This window comes from Arachis ipaensis, chromosome B10 (genome assembly GCF_059453495.1).
Source record: "Arachis ipaensis isolate K30076 ecotype BB chromosome B10, ASM5945349v1, whole genome shotgun sequence".
Lineage (NCBI taxonomy): Eukaryota > Viridiplantae > Streptophyta > Magnoliopsida > Fabales > Fabaceae > Arachis > Arachis ipaensis.
Window position 1 is genome coordinate 1,147,355 of NC_142435.1, and position 15,625 is coordinate 1,162,979.

The 15,625-nt window shown below is 33.1% G+C and overlaps 1 protein-coding gene and 1 pseudogene across 2 annotated transcripts; one reads left to right on the top strand and one right to left on the bottom strand.

Annotated features, from left to right (window-relative positions):
- Positions 1-814: 814 nt before the first annotated feature.
- Positions 815-4,963, bottom strand: LOC107622662 (uncharacterized; annotated as a pseudogene).
- A 93-nt stretch (positions 4,964-5,056) lies between these two features.
- Positions 5,057-13,186, top strand: LOC107622661 (pre-mRNA-splicing factor ATP-dependent RNA helicase DEAH10). Of its 2 annotated transcripts, none has more exons than XM_016324642.3 (13): positions 5,057-5,487; positions 5,552-5,598; positions 5,684-5,764; positions 5,888-6,104; positions 6,464-6,887; positions 7,214-7,417; positions 7,907-8,067; positions 8,645-8,830; positions 10,101-10,332; positions 10,912-11,111; positions 11,634-11,768; positions 11,934-12,141; positions 12,628-13,186. In XM_016324642.3, exons 1-12 carry the CDS (start codon positions 5,396-5,398, stop codon positions 12,115-12,117), a joined length of 2,163 nt encoding a protein of 720 aa, XP_016180128.1. In that variant the 5' UTR covers positions 5,057-5,395; the 3' UTR covers positions 12,118-12,141; positions 12,628-13,186. The 2 variants fall into 2 exon arrangements, with proteins under 2 accessions (XP_016180128.1, XP_020969826.1); XM_021114167.2 differs by having other exon boundaries at positions 5,136-5,487; positions 5,899-6,104.
- Positions 13,187-15,625: the final 2,439 nt, after the last annotated feature.

Consider the following 15,625-nt stretch of genomic DNA (forward strand, 5'->3'; position numbering starts at 1 on the left):
AGTAACTTAGTGCCTCCACATTTTTGGGATACAATGGCGAGTGCTTATATTATCAGTATGAACTTCATATATAGTTATATACACATCAACACATGCTAGCAAAGTGCTTGTTACCTGTAAAAAAAAAGTGTTTTTTATTAATGGCTAGTATGCACAAATCACTTCACCATGTTGGCCACTGAAAGCCTCTTGATGGTTAATGCCTTCGGTATTCCCGATCCGACAAGCTAAAGACTAATCCGTCACAAATCCGAGCATGCACAAAGTGAGATTCGAATCCCTGACAATTGTTTAAGTAAACGAGTGAGCTCACTGTTTAACTAACCCAAGTTAATTTACATAGCTTATAATTTATTATTAAGGTTTAAGTTTGGTATATGAATTATACCTTTTGTTGGAAAACGCTGGAATGTATAAACATTTGAATATCTTTGTACTTTTTACAAAAAATACAAAAATGAGCACGCATCCATGCTTTGATTTTCATATAATGGCTGTTACACATCTAACAAAAATACATTAATTTCTTTCGATTATTCGTAGATTTAGTTAATATTGATTTGAAGGTGAAAATACAAAAAAATTACCACCTTGCACAACTTTAACTCCCTAAATCATAGGATGACATGCAACTCTTATGGAAAAACCACAATTAATTAAAAGAAAAAATAGTAAATAATGAACTGAATTAATTGAAGTAGACATCTTCAACTCGTTATTTGACATATTTAACTAACTTACTTAATATAATACGTATTTATATATTTAACTATCATCTTTATATAAAAACATCTTCATGTGAATAGGCACCCTAATTAAAATACATTGTGATCTTATTCCCAAAACGAATATCTACTAAGGCATAGTACTTAATATAAAACATGATATGCAAAAGTATAACTACAATTCTACAAATGTTCCTTCCTCCTGTTTGCTGCTTCTGTATTGTGAGCCACTGAGCCCTCATTTACAATATCTTGCAACCTCAAATTTATTCTGGATGAGTCAAGAGGATTCGTGTATAAACGTTCAATTAGATTTTAACATTTTGTTGAAGGTAAGAGGAGCTTTGATCCACGGGAAACGGATCTTCTTAGGTTGATTTTTCACATAACCTTGTTAGATGTGATCTTTTACCCTTCATTTAAAATGAGGAATAATACAAAACACTTGACAAGCAGAATGAAAGGTGAGAGATTACACATGGAAGTTCGTATGAAAAATCAACATGAGAGGATCAATTCCAAGTTCTAAACAAACTTTACAAGGAAATTGTTTACTTTTACTGCGCTGCGGTGGAAGCAGGAGGTATAAATCTCATGAGGAAGCTTGACAGGGACCAAATGCAAATCACACCAAGGAATTGTAGGACATTCAAAAGGGTACCCAGAGAGTTATTTATAGCCATGTTGTGTGAGGTCATCTCAGCTCCTCTAACTGTAAATGATAAAGCAGTCACCAGTTGTGCTGCTCTATTTAGTTGGTGCAATCTATACACCTGTCAATAACAATCTATTAGTAGAAGTTGTTGATGTAAATTTGCATTAAGATCTGTATCATTGATGATGCACCAGATTTATCTCACTGAATCTAGACATAGTCCTTAGTTCCTTATTCATACATAACTCATCAAGTGAAATTTTTAGTCGATTCGTCCAATTAAGAAGACCTAGAGAATCAAAATGCTAATTTAGTGTATCAATTAGGCAGGCAAAACTCTGTAAGGAAAAGGGTGACTGGATAAATTAATCTTTTTGTGATTACACTTTACGGGGAGGACAAAAATACATAATTTGATCAGCATGGAATTGGATTGTACTTACTTGGATGATTAATGGAATAGCAGACCATGAAGTTGATTTTCGATATCTTGCATACTGTTCAAATGCAAATTGGACAACTATACCAACCAGGTATGGAGCAAGAGTTGCGGATGCAGCAGGACCAGTCCACGGCCAAGACCAAACCCATAGTGACCATAGGAATTGCGAGACTAAGCACCAGGGTAGCAACAGAAGAGACGTGATGTCCCAACAAGAGTTGCGGTTTCTTGTTGCATGGGTCTCCTTAATCGGTCTAGTAGATAAAGATATACCGCAACACCACAATAGAAAATTGCTTCTGTGAAGAATAATATGAGGAAATCTGTAGATGAAGAAAGCAGTCAGTTCAGAGAAGAGAGCCAAATATGTATAAAGAAAGAAAGAAAGAGAACTAAAAAGATTTCAAGCAAGCAATTATACATGCAGACCCCAAGAATTACTACAACTACTAAGTCAGCTAAAAAATTGAATTTCTAAACCAGGTTCAATATTTGTAAAAGTTTTATCAACTTCAGCCCAAAATTTATGATGAATTATGCTTGTGGTTTAATTAAGTCTCCTTTTCAGTCCAATGACTATTGTTAATTGATTTTATATCGAGAAACAATAATTCCAAATTAATCGATGAGCAGCATATCCACGTTCAGAAAGTCCAAAATGCTCCCCTAGCAATATCCAATTACTAAATACCCCAAATGAAATTGGTTCCCTTTTGCTCCACAGGTTTCTTCACCAGCAGATGGCACATATTACCCACATCGGTTCAATAAGTTACTTAATATGAACTACATCCAAAAGCAAGAACAGTAAGTAACAAAGATTGCAGAGTGAAGACAAAACAATGCATCACCAAAACACATACAATGAACAAACACAACAGAGAGGCTTTCTGCCATCGAAACTTTACCTGTTAACAAAGAGTCTTCGAAAATGATGGAGAGCACTTTGCGCAAATAGAGTGAAGGAAAAATGAAAGAAGCAACAAGGACCGCAGGACCCACAAACCACAAGATGCTATTTTGACTCTCTTCTTTTGACGATAGTGTCTCATTGTCTTTTCTATATGGACGGTTAAAGAATGATATAAAGCCTGGTTTTCCATCACTTCCCAATAAATTAAAAGATGAGTTGCCAATGGTAGATATGTCTTCAGCAATAGCATCTTCGCTTTCTGGAACTAAAGCAGCTTCATCAAGCTCAGTGCTTTGTGGTTGATCCTCAGAGACAACAGAGAGAGCATTATGACTGTTTCTGGAACCTTCCCTTTAACTTTGGAATTCCATATATAAACTTGAACTGGCATGATTTGTCTAACCATGATAGAAATACAAAAAAGAACATTAACTGAGAACACTTCCAGAGGATTTCATATATGTCAGGAAACCCATAGATCACATCATTTGCGCTGATGCAGGTACAAATTAGACTTGTGAACTTCACACTTTGTGCCAAAGGATTCCCTCCATTAAGCAACAATTAAATATCTGATGGAACTCTCATGAAATATGCACATGTAAAGCCTTTTCAGCATTAAAACCTCCAATAATACCATGATTAACAGTTCTTACTGGAGGGAATTTTCACTGAAGTGTGAAGTTCAGGGGTCATTTGCACTTTTCAACCCCAAGATCTAATCAGCACATGGACCAAGGTTTAAAGGTGTAGAGCCATTTACCCCCTTAATATTTATAAATTTATACAGCTAACAGACTTATCTAAGGAGTAACTTGTAACATTCATATCTCTAAAAGAGGAAGAAAAAGCAGCTGACAGAAGCTTACTGCAGAATGCAGAGATTCATGAATCACCGAATAGATAAGCAAGCTACCTTTAGCATATATTTGCAGCTGGGCAGCAGTTTGTTTGTTGACAAACAACCCTTGTGATAATCTTGACTGAATATAGAATGAAAAGAAAGCCACACAAGTTGAAGAGTAAATCAAGCAATACTCGAAGATAATGAAGCAGAACAGGATAATGAAATGAAGTTTAACTAGAAGATAGCAAGAGTGAGTTACTAAAGTAGCAAAGCAAGTTACACAATTGCTTGATTAGTAGTTTAAATATATGGAAAGCTCTAAGTAGACATCGTTGAGATTCATACATGTCACGCCTATCATCACCATATTGAAGAAAAATAATTATATATACAGTCACTATTGGAATGCATACATCCATTGACCAAGTGAATTGCGACCATTAGATTACATATCTTCCACTTTCGTGCAAGTTCTACTGATGAACGAAAATTCAGCAGCGAAACCATATCCAGTCTTAATCCAATGCTAACAGGGAGATCCACATTCTGCAACTTCAAGAGCTACACCGAAATCCAACAGATTCGAAATGTCCTCTAAAACCAAAAGCTGTCTATCTAAATCCAATAAGTTGCGTATAGTTGAAATCAATCAAAGCTTAAAACTAGGGAGAAATTCTTGGATGCTCCTAGCGCGCTCTTACCGTTGAGTGTGTCACCATAACAACAGTAAAACCATCAAATTGGAGACAGCAGCTAGCTAAACACACAAGATAAGTTAGGTAGCAGCTTTTTCCTCTTTCAATTTTTTCTTTTGAGCCCTAACACTAAGAATAGCTATCACCAAATGAGGGCCAAATTGCACACTACCTCATGCAAAAGCATAACCCTAATCAACAAATGCATAAGCCATACATACATAATCCTATTCAAGTAACTATTAGTCAATCCAAGCACTAAGTTTTCATGGAACGAAAATGGATACAAATAATTACACCCTAAACATGAAATTAATTAATAAAACAAATTAACACAGGTCATAATTAGGGGTGATTGATATAAAAACGTACCTGGAAAAGTGTTGTACGGTGAAAAGGGGAAGGAAGAGGAGCCACTAAGCAAGAAGAAAATGATGAACCAATTCTGCTACTGCTTCCCATAATCATAATCATAATAACAACAATAATAATAATAATAATTATACTAATGATATGTTAGTTAGTGTGATTGTAGAAGCTGTAGTAGCTTCGAATTAAGCTCAACCTGAGAAGAACAATTCCTGAACGAACATCAACCCATATTTGATGATTTTGGGGGAATATTAATATTAAATTAATATTAATACGAATTAGTGATGATACTTATATTATATTATATTATCATCTTCAACTTTTCACAATACAGCTAACTTATTTTCAATCTTTATAATTTTTTTTTCCTAAAGATATAAAAGTCATTAAAAGTAATTTAAATGCTTGTACTTAAAACTCTAACCGAACCGGTTCACTAAAAAAAGAAACCCTAACAAAACCAAAACACCCCCCCAAAAAAAACGTGACCACCTAGCCGCCGCTCAAAACACTCACTGCACTCTCTACAGCACTTCCTTCCAGCACCTCCCATCGCCGGCGAACCCCTTCCCCCTACCACCTCCCAACGCCGCCGAACCATTCCTCCCAGCACCAGCCAGCACCACCCTCGCGGACAGATAGGCCCTAACTCGGTATCGTCTTTGCTGCTCTTTTGCAGCAAGTCTTTGAAATCTCAGTGGTAGCCAGTGCCGCATCTCCAAATTAACAGTTTTGGATTTGTTGAAATGCCTTCCATGGCTAAGGGAAGCCATGGCCCTTGTTCTACCGGAAAATTCTCTAATGGAAAACAGAATCGTCAAACTGAGTTCTCTGCACGGTATGTATTTCTGGAAAACTTGACTTTGTTGTTTTTCAACATTTATAGTTGTTTTTTTTTTCAGGAGGCAAAAGATAGCACAGCAGAGGAAGTCTCTCCCGATAGCTTCTGGTATTGGCTGAGCTTGATTTTATATTTTTCTTCCTTGTTATTCGAAGCTTGTGTTGTGATAATTCGGATTATGCTTCTCTTGTAGTTGAGAAAAGACTCATTGAAGAGGTCCAAAAGAATGATATTTTGATTATCGTTGGAGAAACAGGAAGTGGGAAAACCACACGTAGGTTACATCTTATTTTTTATATAATTCGTGATTTAGCTTTTCTATGAAAGTAAAGGAAAAAAAGGCTTTTGGACATAGCAGGTTTTCACCATGTTCTATGTATTCCATTTTACTGTGTAGAGATTCCACAGTTCCTGTTTGGTGCTGGATTTTGCCGTGATGGAAAAGTGATTGGGATAACTCAACCGAGACGAGTAGCTGCCATTACAGTTGCAAAACGGGTTGCTGAAGAATGTGGTGTTGAGTTGGGCCAGAAAGTTGGGTACTCTGTTAGATTTGATGATACTACTTCCAGCTCAACAAGAATTAAATATATGACAGATGGATTGCTTCTAAGGTATACGTGTAACATGGATGTTTGGATATCTTTTTTCGTTTTCCATTAAGATTCATTTTGTGAGACTTTTACTGGGAACTTGGCCAATCAGAATTTGTTGCTCTTCTCAATACTGAAATACAGAAGAAATTATGACTTTGCTTTGGTGGAGGTGTCTTTCTGCCATTTGTTTTAAGTTGTTTTCTTTAAGAATGGACTAACCAAACCACGTTCTTCACAAATCGCCCTCTTTGACATGGATTTTAGTTGTATATGATTTGAAGCAGCTAAGGAGATTTCAATTTGAAATATTTGTTTTCTGTAGATTGTAAGTGCAGATTTTTGTATAGCATAGCTGATGTGTTTCTTTATGCTTATAGGGAAGCATTGTTGGATCCATATCTTTCCAAGTATTCTGTTATAATTGTTGATGAAGCACATGAGAGAACTGTCCACACTGATATCTTGCTGGCCTTGCTAAAAAATGTACAATCTGCTCGGTCAAGATCTGTTGCTGATGATCAGGGCATTAACTTTGGAAAAAAGAATGTGAATGCTGGCATGTCACTAGAGAAAGAATACGGTGGTCAGAGCAGCAGTTTTCTTAAAAAGGATAACCACGACAAGTATGCTCCATTGAAGCTAATAATTATGTCTGCTAGTCTTGATGCTCGCACTTTCTCCGAGTATTTTGGCAGTGCCAAATCTGTTCACATCCAAGGGAGACAATTTCCTGTGGATATATTTTACACATGCCATCCAGAAGAAGACTATTTAGATGCTTCCTTGATAACAATATTCCAGGTGATAGGTTTAATTAATAACCACTTCATTTAATCTAATATAATGCAATCGATATTTTACTTGATTGTAATGAGAAATCTTTGGATATTTACAATGCATCACTCTTGGTTTCTACATATGCATTTATGGTATTTACAGCTTCATAACTCATGCGATGGCTCACTCCATTCATTCTCATTAGCACATTGAATCATCCAGCGATATTGCCGCGTATATATTATAAATTAAATCATATGGTATACGGTTATAACAATGTAGTGAGTGATGGATGACTGAGAAACAAACTTCATAGCTCTGTTGCTTAAACTCATGTCATTGATCTATAGATTCATTCAAAGGAGGGCCCTGGTGATATACTAGTATTTCTGACTGGTCAAGAAGAGATTGAATCAGTTGAAAAGCTTATCAATGACAGACTCACTCAGTTTCCTGAAGGGAGTCAGAAGCTTCAAGTTGTGCCTATATTTGCAGCTCTTCCATCTGAGCAGCAGTTGCGGGTCTTTGCACCAGCTCCGTCTGGGTTTCGCAAGGTATCTCATCATTGGCTCTGTCTCTCAACTGATTCAATAAAACTAAAGGGAAAATATATTTAAGTTAGATGTTTGTAAAATTGGATTCACATATTTAAAATGATTGATATATTTGGTCTAGGTTTCCATTAAATATCATGAAGCATTCTGTTTTGTCTGACCATGTCTATAATTTAAAGTGAAATGCGGGTGGCCTCATTTTAGTGTTGAATATGCATATGCACATGCTTTTAAATTCATATATAATCTATTTTCAAGTAAGGTTCACTGTAAGTGCTACCAGCTTTTCCATAACAACTACCTTCTATGATTTGGTAAATTTCAGCTCAGCTAGACATAATCCCTATGAACACTATGATTTTTTTTTTTAAATAATTGAGCATCACCTGTTTAATGGGATCTGATGCAAATTTTAAATAATAATCTTTATCGAATGGGTACTCACTTGCTTTTAGTTGCATTCAAGTTATCTTTCTGTTTCTTTCTTAGGTGATATTGGCAACTAATATTGCTGAGACATCAGTAACGATTCCTGGAGTAAAGTATGTAATAGATCCTGGCTTTGTCAAAGCACGTTCTTATGATCCTGGAAAAGACATGGAATCTTTGATTATAGTACCTACATCCAAATCCCAGGCACTGCAAAGAAGGTATGCTGCAAGATTCTGTTTTAGTGTGCTTAATGTTGATTGTTGCTTTAATTTAGTCAACAAAAACCCGACAAGCTTTTCTCTGTTTAACCGAGGATGTCAGTTTTCCAGTGTTAATGTAGTTTAGTGTAGAAAACCTTTTCCGCACATCACACAGCATTGCTGAACAAATACCTTTTAGATGCAAACCTAGCATATTGTTTCTGGTATATTTTTCAATTTATTTTTGTCGTGTGTTTTTTTTTTTTTTTTTTTTGGCTATGCATGTCCATTGGGAATCTCTTTATTATAAAGCTTGTAATATATTTTATCAGAAAATGAAATTAAACTGAGTGATGTAACCTTTCATTTTTTTTTTCTTTATGATGCCTTTTCAAGTCTTGAACTCTCTTTTCTGTATAATAGCTCATTCTTTAATTGTGATTTTATGTGTAGCTGTTCTTACATATCATATGTTGGTTATAATGAGTGATATCATTTGCATAGTTACTCTCGCTAAACTATCTTACTGAAATTAACATATACATGGAATTCTTCATTAAGTACGAGCAAACTGATTGTTAGCTTTATTGTTCAGTGGCCGTGCAGGGCGTGAAGGACCTGGAAAATGCTTTCGTCTATATCCAGAAAGTGAATTTGAGAAGCTTGAGGATTCGACAAAGCCAGAGATTAAGCGGTGCAACCTATCTAATGTGATTTTGCAGCTTAAGGCCTTGGGTGTTGATGACATATTAGGGTTTGATTTTATTGAGAAACCTTCACGGTGAGAAACTTGTCAGCATTTTGGTTTCATTGTTTCCCTACATTTACATATTTATCAGTATTTATGTGCTCCATTTTTGCTGATAATTATTTGTCGTATCATTTTTTTTAGATATGTCTATGGTGAATCCTTTTTATTTTTGACATATGGTTTTTGATGGCACAATGGTAGAATTCTCCCTTTCCTGAACAAATTCTAACAAATTCCAACCAATATTTCAGAGGTAATACCCATTTTACTCTCTAAAATTGAATGAATGAGTCAATTTAGTACCTCATTTTTCAAAATGACAAATTCTGTCCCTCACTTTCAGAAATGTGATTCCCATGTTAGTCTTTGAACAAACTTCCGTGTCACAACCGTTAGTGTACTGCTAATTTGGTTAGTTAAATCTACTGTCATAGCTAGTTGACGTGGAAACATTTTAATTATGGTCAATATGGTGCTTGAAGTTGGTTCATGTGTCTTATTGATGTGTATCAATTTTTTTTTTAATTAAGACCTATGGACCAATATTAAATACCATTTGAATACAATTAAGAATTGTTACACATTAAAAAATTATTATAGTACCAGGGTGGCATTTAAATGTTCACTTCAGCATTACCCTAACGGATGTGAGACGAAAGTTTCGTTGTTTCTAAAAGTGGGACACACACTTGGTCATTTTGAAAAGCTGGGGATCAAATTGACCCATCCAATCAATTTCAGGAATCAAGATGCACATTACCTCAATATTTTAGCTTTTGATAAATAAATAAAGAAGGTGGAGTTTTGTGATTAATTTTGGAAGAAAAAAAACAACTTTCTGAATCCAAACAGATCCAAATGATTCTATTATCTTCATTATAACATCAACCACAACCACTTTCTAAGGTAGTAAAAATGAGTTTTAATGGTTCATTCCACTTATTATCATAGTGCAACCTGAGAACAACATATATGGTTGTTTGTACTGTGGTGCACATTATACTACAATCTTGGTACAATGACCACTATTTGGAAGCATACATGAGGTAAATAAAAATTTCTGTCTGACTAGATGTAATTTCTGATCTCTTTGATAATATATTAGTGAATTATTCTTCTGGCATCCCTTGTTAGTGAGCTTTTGAAATTTCTTTTGATCTCTTGTAAGCTGTATCATGTATTGTACTGTTGAACTGAAGTAGCCGCGGTCAGGGTCAGGGATATATATATTACTGTTTCTATATGCTAATATACTATGCAAAACATTATTGAAAGCTTGTTTCCTTTCATGTTTGAACAGGACAGCGATTATCAAATCATTGGAACAGCTATTTTCACTAGGTGCTCTAACAGATGACTGTCAACTCTCTGATCCTGTTGGGCATCAAATGGCTCGGCTGCCCTTGGACCCTGTTTATTCCAAAGCTCTTATCTTAGCTAGTCAGTATAACTGCCTAGAGGAGATGTTGATAACCGTAGCAATGCTGTCTGTGGAATCCATATTTTATGCTCCTCGGGAAAAGCAAGTAGAGGTTTGAATAACGAATTCTGATTCTACTGCATATCTGTTATATTCTCTTTGATGTTACTATGAAAAACAAGGCTTAAAAGGATTTTGATCAAATGCCTGTCTTTTTTTCCTCTTGTCCTTATAATTTTTTTGGTTTTCGTTTAGTAAAATTTCAAACTTGGTTATTTAAGTACCTACAATTAATTTGCTTGCTGATGTGATATGTCTTGCCACATCAGCATTCAACCTGCCAGTTCAGCACTTAATGGAACAAACTAAGACTAAAATAGGTAACTTTAATTTTACTCGACTAAAATCAGAAGAAAAATTTTAGGGACCAAAACATAAGAGGTGTTTCGTAGGGACCAAAAATTTATTTAATCCGACAAACAAATATGAATATTAATCATTGATTGTATACTTCCATAGTCTACCCCTCTATTGACTATTTAACAGGATGTGTAAATAGTGTATAAATGATTTATAAAATAAGCAATGAATTTCTGTAGGAAAATTCTAGTGTTGGTATAATTACAGGTGTCATTCATTGTCTATTCCTTGCATGCAATTGAAGTTACTGTTTTTCTCATCTTTTTACTAGGCAAGAACTGCAATAAAATGCTTCTCTAGTCCGGAGGGAGACCACATTACTTTGATTAATGTGTATCGAGCATCTAATGATTTCTTAGAGAAGAGATCAATAGAAATGGGCAAAGCAAAAATTGAAAAGGCTTTCAGAAAGTGGTGTAAGGATAATTTTATTAGTAGTCGTTCTCTTAGACATGCTCGTGACATCCACAGGTAGTTGTTATTTTAAATCTAAATTCATGATATCTTTAAGGGTAAATTACACTCACAGCCCCTGAGGTTTATCAAATTACAGGCACCATCCTTTTATTTGAATAGCATGCACGCACTTCCCCTCTATTTGTGTCATTATATTGAAATGACATTAAATAGGTTGTATAAAGTCATTTTTAACTCCACTCTCTTTATGCATAGAGAACTTGTAGAGACGAAAGAACAATGGCAAAATCTCTCTTTCGTTTAACATTGTTATGTAGGGCATTTTTGTCATTTCAATTCAGTAAAGTAAAATAAAACAAAATAAAAAGTATTAAGATACAGGTATAGGCACATGTATAAAGATTTGATAGTTACATTAATACCAGGAATCTAAGTGTATTATTTAGACGAACAATTGGTGCAATGTAGGGGTGGTGAGTGCATACTGGTCAAAAAATGTGGGTAGGGGTGAATGTAATTTACCTTGTCTTGCTTGAAATCTACTCTATGCATTCTCATCTCTGATAACTACTGCAGGCAAATTAGGGTACATGCTGAACAAATGGGGCTGAATCTAGCTTCTTGTGGAGATGATATGCTTCAGTACCGCAGATGTCTTGCTGCTTCCTTTTTCCTCAATGCGGCTGTAAAGCAGCCTGAGGGCACATACAGGTTGTTGTCTATTCCCTCTATTAAGTTCAAACTCCTGTGGAATTTTATATTTTTATTCTTTAGCATTTTGACTTGTTTGCTAATTGGCAACTGTATATAGTGTTCAACTCAGATATTTATTTTACTTATATCGAAACAATTTTCTGCTTTGTCACGACATGGCAGGGCCTTGGCAAGTGGTCTGGTGGTGCAGATCCACCCATCTTCTGTATTATTCAGGCAAAAACCAGAGTGTATTATTTTTAATGAACTTGTTCAAACTAATAGCAAGTACATTCGGAATGTAAGCAGAATTGACTACCTATGGTTAACTGAGCTGGCTCCTCAATATTATGCTGTGAAAAATTAAATTCTTCATGGTTTTGACAAACAGGTAATTAAAACTTTCTTTATTTTTGCATCTCATTTGTGCTTTGATAATTTTGGGCAGTTATATACTTTTATTATGTTAATCTTTGCCATTTTTACATCCATAGAGAATAAAGCAACTTGCTAAAGTGGCCTTGAAATTCCCAAAAGTTTCCTATATCTTTGTCGCCTTAACACTATGCTTGGCATATTAATCATGTTACACTTAAACTGGAATAACTGCTGATATCAGCTTAGTAACAAAATGGATCTGATTAGCTTGTGATGTCTCTAGGTTTTCTTTTCTTTCTTCCCAGAAATCCTAGCTTAATGGAACTGATAATCTCATGTACAGTCAAATTGCTTTGCACCTAATCTCAAGATGTGAAACATAATATGCTAATGATTGTTCAAACCCCTTCACCTGGAAAAATTAAAGAAATGATTTGTACAAAATTTATCCATTCATTCCACATATAAATGGCACTGAAATGATTGATTTTTATCGTAGGACATTTATCTATTACAGCAAGATCAGTGAAAGGTTCAGAATATGTCTACTTTATGGATGTTGAAGATCGACTTTATATGAAATGACAACAGTTTTAATGGCTTGTCTTTGCTATCATTACTTGTCTGAAACTATGGAGATGCGGCTGGATCCTCCAATGACATACACCTCTTACTGAGTTGTTCCTGCTTCATTTTCTACTACTTGGGTGGTTACTGCTATCGAGATTCGGTAACGGGTGAGTGATGGAACCGCAAACCTTGCCGTCGATGGCTACATTTGAGGTGGTGGATTAGCTTGAGCAAAGGAATTGAGTTAGACCAGTTAACAAATATTTTGAGCTGCCAAATTCTATCAAACTTTAGGTGCTAGTGGTATTATTTGTCTAATGAGTTCAATAATCAGTGTATAAAGTTATTTTTTCTAGATCTGCATATTTATCTAATCTTGTATATTAATTTTAAGGGTAAAATATGTTTTTTGTTTCTAACGTTTTCAAAATTTCTCAAAAATACTATTAATGTTTAATTCGATTCAATTTTGTCCTTAACGTTTAAAATAACTTTTAATTTTATCCTTATTATTAAATTTTAGGTGGTCAATCATTAGTCAACATTTTAATTCTAATTTTATCCTTTATTTTTTTCTTAATTTTCAATGTCAATCCTAATAATTCAAAAAATTCACCCCTCTTAACCTCGAATCCCACTCTTGACCATTGCCAAACAATCTAAACACTCTTCACCTCCACTGCCACCAGCTTACAACAATCATGTCATTGGTCCACTTTTTTTTTAAAAGAAAGTTCTTATGGTCCACACTTTCAAAAACTTTTTTTTATTAGTCTTTCGATACCTTTTACCACCATTCTATCTATGTCCCTCGTGGTATTGGCTCGATTTTCCCATGAAGAGCACCAATAAAATGTAACTTACAAAGACATTGAGTCTATATTCTTATATTTATTATATCTTATCGTTATAAACAATACAATAAATTTATAACCCTAATAATTAATTTATTAATTTCTATAAATAACTCATTAAATGTAATAAACATTCATATTACAAATGTCATCATATCGAATTTAACACAAAAAATTTATTTTCGAACTACACAATATCTCAAACTTAGGGAGCATCATTCTTTCGACAATATCATCAAACAAACAGACAATTATTTTATCAAAGTTCGCGTGGTTCATCTATGGAAAACATTAATTCCCACAAATGAAGAGAAACTTCTTTGCTTTAGAAATGATTATATTAGATGAAAAGATACAAAACAAACATATTTATTGTCTTTTTAAATTGAATTTACAAAAAAAATATTTTTATTATTTTTATTTTTTTATATTTTTTATATTATTTTATAATACTTTATATTTAATTGTATTTTTAGTATCATTAAAATTATACTTCTTTCAATATATTATTCATTGTTCCTTTTCTAATAACTTAGAAAAAATAAATGTAATCAATTTTTTTAATTAATTATTAACTATGATTTACTAACACTGCAGGGAACACATCTTCATGTAATTGTAAAAAAAAATATGATGAACAAATTCAAATATTTGTTAGAAGAAAAAAAAGTCTATACTATAAAAAATTTGAAAATAGAATATGCAAATGATTTATATAGAAAGGTATAATGAAAGCAAATTTTTTATTCACAATTGTTGTGAAAGAAATTAAAGATTTAGTTTTGAACATTCTCCAACACTATTTTGAATTTGCATTACTTGAGACATTATCTGACAGAATGGGTCAAAAAAAAATATTAACAAATAATTTTACTTTATACTATTTCAATTATTTTTATTAAAAATAACTTATTTAAACAAAAAATTTATATATTTTTATTCTTTTTATTGTAAATGTCATTAAAAAACTACATACACTAAGAAAAGAAGAAAAATAGATATTAAAAGAAAACCCACAAAAACAAAAAAAAAAAATAAAATTAATACTTAAAGAGTAAAAAAATATACCAATAATTTATTTTTTATTTATATATATAATTATTAACAAAATACTAATAATTTTAGGAACATCATGTTAAAAATCATATTGTAGAGATTTAATATCTAAATTTTTTGTACTACAAATTATTTTAAATAAAATATCTTTTAAATTTAACTTTAATTTACATATATTTAATTTAATTCTACAAAACATAATAATTTTTAATATTTATTATTCCGCACATCGAGTCTCATTTATGGGTGGATCTTATTCTACTTAAAAGTAATTTAAATGCTTATACTTAATTTAATTGTTGAAACTTGTTGTAGATTAAAGTATATAATCTTGAATAACTGTTTTTCTTTTTCTCCAATGATTTGTACTCAACTAAGCCACTTCTAGAAATAAATAAAATGCAATATGAGGTAATGTCTTCCCCCAAAAGAGTAAGCTTAATGTAACTACTAACTACCGACACCTTTGATAAAGACAACCCTATCCAAACCGCAAAATAATTATTTCAAAATCTAAGTCCCTATATTGGAGAGCTTACATTAAGTATTGTCGGTAAGCTAAATAGATCAATCTATTGAAAGTGAAAATTCAAGTTAAGAAACATTTTTCATGCTTATAGCAAGAGTTTAAATTTCTGACAACCAATTAAGCATCAATTATGTACTAGGCCTTATGCTTATTTAACTAATGCATTGAATTGATCTAATTTAATCTAAATTTATATAATTCTTTTAAAATATATTTTTAAACTATTAATATGATATCATATGATTTTCATATCTCAATTCCTAAATATATCTATTCAATTTTCGCGACTCTTGTTCAATTAACACACGTCATATTAGAATCTATTAATATTAGCTATAATGTATAGACACTGACACGTACACGGGACACTGACACGCCGACACGCGAATTTTAAAATCTTACATGACATGAGACACGCATATATATAAAATATAAAGTATTTTTTAGATAAATCGTAATGATATTTTGATATTTTATTGATATTAAAA

Coding starts and splice junctions, on each gene's coding strand:
- LOC107622661 (XM_016324642.3), top strand. CDS start 5,396: ATGCCTTCCATGGCTAAGGGAAGCCATGGCCCTTGTTCTACCGGAAAA. Junction 8,831..10,100: donor TTTATTGAGAAACCTTCACG/GTGAGAAACTTG, acceptor ATGTTTGAACAG/GACAGCGATTATCAAATCAT. Junction 11,769..11,933: donor CAGCCTGAGGGCACATACAG/GTTGTTGTCTAT, acceptor ACGACATGGCAG/GGCCTTGGCAAGTGGTCTGG.